Source organism: Orycteropus afer, unplaced genomic scaffold (assembly GCF_000298275.1).
Source record: "Orycteropus afer afer isolate SDZICR_OR568_19922 unplaced genomic scaffold, OryAfe1.0 scaffold00291, whole genome shotgun sequence".
Taxonomy (NCBI): domain Eukaryota; kingdom Metazoa; phylum Chordata; class Mammalia; order Tubulidentata; family Orycteropodidae; genus Orycteropus; species Orycteropus afer.
Window position 1 is genome coordinate 1,038,812 of NW_006921878.1, and position 4,693 is coordinate 1,043,504.

General features: G+C 58.4%; 1 protein-coding gene across 1 annotated transcript; it reads right to left on the minus strand.

Moving 5' to 3' along the window:
• Positions 1–262: 262 nt before the first annotated feature.
• DIRAS1 (DIRAS family GTPase 1) lies at positions 263–859 on the minus strand. Its single transcript, XM_007951010.2, has one exon. It carries the CDS (start codon positions 857–859, stop codon positions 263–265), a length of 597 nt encoding a protein of 198 aa, XP_007949201.1.
• Positions 860–4,693: the final 3,834 nt, after the last annotated feature.

The following is a 4,693-nucleotide window of genomic DNA, read 5'->3' on the forward strand; positions in this document are numbered from 1 at the left end:
GGAGAAGGGGCTCTCAGTTTCCTCGGTGGGCGGGCAGCAGCGCTGGCCCGGGTGGAGACAGGAGGGGTAGCAGCATGGGTAGTGGGTACAGACGGAGGGACGAACAGGAAGGCCCAGGGTGGGGGGGGGCGAGGCCTCAGTTTCCCCGGTAGAGGGATGGCGGTGCTGGCCTGGATGGAGACGGGAGAGGCAGCGGCGTGGGTACAGATGGACAGACGGGGGGACTGGGGAGGGGGCCTCAGTTGCCCCGGGTGGGCGGTGCTCACATGAGGACGCACTTGCCCCTGGCGCGCTCTGTCCTCTTCTGCTTGCTGGAACGTTTGCCGTCTATACTCAGACTCATGCTGCGGCGCGTCTCCAGCGTCAGCAGCTCCTGGAACAGCTCCGTGACGTTGTAGTTCGTCTTGGCGGAGGTCTCCATGAACGCACACTTCCATTCTTGCGCCACAGCCTGCGCCTCGCGCGTGTCCACTTCGCGCTGCGTCTCGTCGCACTTGTTGCCCACCAGCATGACCGGGATGTCCTCCACGCTGCCCTTGATCTGCACAATGAGCCTGTAAATGGGGCCCAGCTCCTCCAGCGATTGCTTGCTGGTCACCGAGAACACCAGGATGAAGGCGTGGCCCTTGGAGATGGACAGGCGCTGCATGGCCGGGAACTGGTGGCTGCCCGTGGTGTCGGTGATCTGCAGGGTGCACACGCTCTTGTCGCAGCTGATCACCTGCCGGTAGGTGTCCTCGATGGTGGGGATGTAGGTGTCTCGGAAGGTGCCCTTCACGAAGCGCAGCACCAGTGAGCTCTTGCCCACGCCGCCCGCCCCAAACACCACCACGCGGTAGTCGTTGCTTTGCTCCGGCATCTTCCACGGGGGCTGGGGGGGGGGGCGTAGGGGCGGGGCCAGCTGCTAGAACCCCAGACCGACCCTGCACAGAGAGGAGTGTCAGAGCAAACACCACTTAGCCAGGGGCCTGCGAGGTAGCAAGGAGGGCTTCTCTGAGGAGGTGGTATTTTCCAGGAGGATGGAAAGGCCCTTCTGGTGGGCTTTGCTGACTTGGCAATTCTGCCCTGCCCAGAGTGTGGGCAGGCTCAGAGCCAGTCCCTTTTGCCTGCCACCCTCCAAAAAAGCTGGGGCCCAATTTCAAATATTCCCGAAGGACTCAGGGCTGGAAGAGGCATGAGGAACCCCAACAGAGCAAAATACCTGCCTTAACTCCTGCCTGGCCACCAGAAGGGCAAGCGACCCTCCAGGCTGTGGCCCCTCTTCTGTCCCTTCTGAGAGTGGCCGTGGGCTCCCAGGAGCCAGTGGGCCTGACTCTGACTGCCCTCGCTTCCCTTTTCCCATTTATACGATAGGAATCCTGCCGCCATCTTCCAAGAAGTGTGGGAGAGTGGATGAAATATAGTGAAGTTTCCCACCACCCCTAGCTCCTGGCTCCTCCCCCAGCCAAAACCAAAACCAAACCCATTGCCATCAAGTTGGTTCTGACTCATGGCAATCCCGTGAGTGACAGTGGAACTGCTCTCCAGGCTTTACCCGGCTGTCATCTTTAGAAGCAAACCACCAGGTATTTTCTGAGGCACCACCGGCTGGGTTCCCACTGCCAATCTTCCAGTTAGCAGTCAAGTTTGCGCCACCCAGGGACGTGCCCTATGAGGTTGTTGTCTGGTTGATACCGACTCACAGTGACCCCATGAGACGGAGTAGAACTGCCTCATAGCATTGTGTTGGCTGTCATCTTGACGGTAGCAGATCACCAGGATTGGCGGGTGGGTTTAAACTGTTGACTTTTCAGTTAGCAGCCGAGGGCAAAGTGTTTATGCCACCAGGGACCTCAGCCAGAGGGACTTAAACTTGTTGCAGCAACACAGTGGTGGTGCACTTAAAATGCAAATTCCAGGGCCTCAATCCCCAGACATATAGAGGCAGGTGGTCCATGGCGTTAGGCCTGAGCACTTGCATTTTAAAGTCACACCTGCCCCCCAATATAACTCTGATGCTGAGGTCCAAGAAACACAATTTTGAGGAATGCACTGCTTAGAATTGGGATGTCATAAATCACACAGGGGAGGAGAAAACAAAAGCAAAAATGAAACAGAAATTCCAGCAGACTAAAGGGCCCCAGGGGAGCTCTGGTAGCATAGTGGCTAAGACACTTGCCTGCTAACCAGACCGCTGGCGGTTCAAACCCACCAGCCACTCCTCGGAAGGAAGGTTGGGCAATCCTACTTCCATAGTCATACTGCCTCGGAAACCCAAGGAGGGGTCGCTATGAGTTGGGTTTGACTCGACGGCACATAACAACAACAACAACAACAAAAGGGCCCCAGAGCCTGGGCTGGCAGGTCCTGGGTCTCTGTTCCTTGTTCAGGTCTGGTGTATCCGTAGACATAGAAATCCCTGGAGGAAGGGAGGACCTCCTCTTATCATCTCTTCCCTCTCTTGAGCTCAGAGAGGACTAGTGGCCAAGGCAGTCACACAGCACAGTGATTCCTGAAATGATTAACGTGGAGGAAGAGCATTGCTTGGGTGGCAAGGGAGTTAAGAGCTGGTGGTCTCTGTAAAGTGGACAGGAGACTCCAGTTTCTATCTGCCGTGGCCTCCACGTTTCCACACACCTGGAAGTTACCTCGCTCAGATGCATGAGGGGACGGGAAGGTGGGGAGAGAGGGCTGCTCCAGAGTTGGACAAGACTCGATGTTGTGAGCCTGGGCGAGGTAAATTTGTGTCACCGAGCTTCAGTTTTCTTGTTTGTGAGACGGGAGCAATGGCAGTACCTACTTCATAGCATTGCTGGGACAAGGAACAGGATGGCATGGGTAAAGCCCTTAGGATGGTGCCTGGCACCCAGAGGGCCCTTGGTGAATATCAAACCAGCAGCCATTGAGTTGTGCCCAACTCATGGCACTCCATGAGTCTCAGCGTAGAACGACGCTGCAGAGGGTTTTCAGGGGCTGATTTCTTTGGAAGTAGATTGTCAGGCCTTTCTTCCAAGCACCTCTACGTGGACTTGAACCTGCAACCTTCCAGTTAGCAGCTGAGCACATTCCCCCTTTGCACACCCAGGGACTCCACAGGAAAGATGGACAGTCGTAATTATTATCACAATGCCAAAGATGCAGGGTGTGAAGTGCCTGGCGGGTCCTTGGATGTGAAGGCATGTTTGGAGCTGTCAAAGCCCCAGTGTAGAGGAGATAAGTGTAACAAAGTAACTGGCAGTATCTAACCCACTTAGGAATTGCCAGGCGAAGTTCTAAGGGCTTTTACAAATACTAACCCTCTTGTTGTTGTTGTTGTTGTTGTACTACGTGCCATTGAGCCGGACCGACTCGTAGGGACCCCTCCTTGGGTTTCTGAGCCTAACCCTCTTAGCTGGAGGTTAAGCACCGCAGTTGTGTGAATAGCAATGGTTAGTACTGGAGGGAGGCTTGCGAGGGTGGGGGAGGAGTCAAGGCTCCTAGCTCTGCAGTCCTAGCCCTCTCTGAGGATCCAGCCAGACCCTGCTCTGTCTGGACTGGGGACCTCAGGTGGCCTTGCCTAGCTCTGGCCACTTCCTGCTGGCCACCCAACCTGTGGCAGGACTCTGGCCTCTGTCTGCATGGGTGTCTTCCAGGGACTCCCGCTGGGGCCTGGAACACTGGGATCTCTGGTTAGGAGCCCCCATCAATGAACCTCAAGTCCATGGTGGGCCCCCCACCCTGCACCCCTGAAACCCCGGTTCAGCCTCATGCAGGGTAAGGTGGGGCAGGGGGGTCCTGGGAACCAAGGGGTAAGTACTGACTCAAGGTCACCGGGCAGGGAGGGGGTTGAGCTGGCAGGATCTGAACCTGGCTCTGGTGGCTGCATGGCATGGGGTCTTCTTCCTGTGGCTGGGTGCCATCACCAGCCCTAGACCCTTAGGTCCCACCCCTGGGTCACCGGAGCCCAGCCCCAGTCGGGCACAGATAGGCTAGAGCAAGCTCAGGAGTGAGACGGCAGACGAGACCAGGCTCAGGGGACAGCCTGGAGGGGACGCCTGGCCAAGGAGGGCAGAGGTCCTGCCTAAGCACAAGAGAGGAACAGACATGGGAGTGCCTAAGCAGCGTGCAGTGGGGGAGGCCGCCCTGAGCCCTCCGACTTGGGCCGGCTGGTGGAGGGGCCCCGATGGGGGGAGCCATCCCAGAGAGGAGCAGCTGCCAGGGGACAGAAGGGGGAAGCTGCCCAGGGCCCCCCACTGCACTCAGGAAGGCTCCAGAGGGCCTGAAGGAGACCGACCCACAGCGGCACTGTTAATGGGGGCCACAGGGAGGATTGCGTGGTCTGGACCAGGCCTGGCTTGGCAGAGGGGTGATGCTAAGTAATATGGAGGGTAAATGGTCATTTAGAGGGGAGGGCGCCCAGGGCCTCCGCCACCCGCCTGGGCGGGGGGATTCCAAATGGAGGGGCCTTGATCTGGGAGAAGGGCAGCTATGGGGCAAGAGGCGAGCTGAAGAGTCGGGATGCAGGAGGGGGTGGTCCGGTCCAGGCCTGGCTTGGCAGAGGGGGCCACGCTAACGCGGGAGGGTAGGGGCGAAGTGGGGGTGCACAGGGGGCCGACTCAGGGGGTCCCGATGGAGAGGAGAGGCAGGGCCCGCCTCCAGGCTCAGCAAGGGTGCAATTGGAACAAAGAAGGGTCCGCGGGGACGAGGAGAGGGCGCTGCGGGCCTCGCCGGGTGG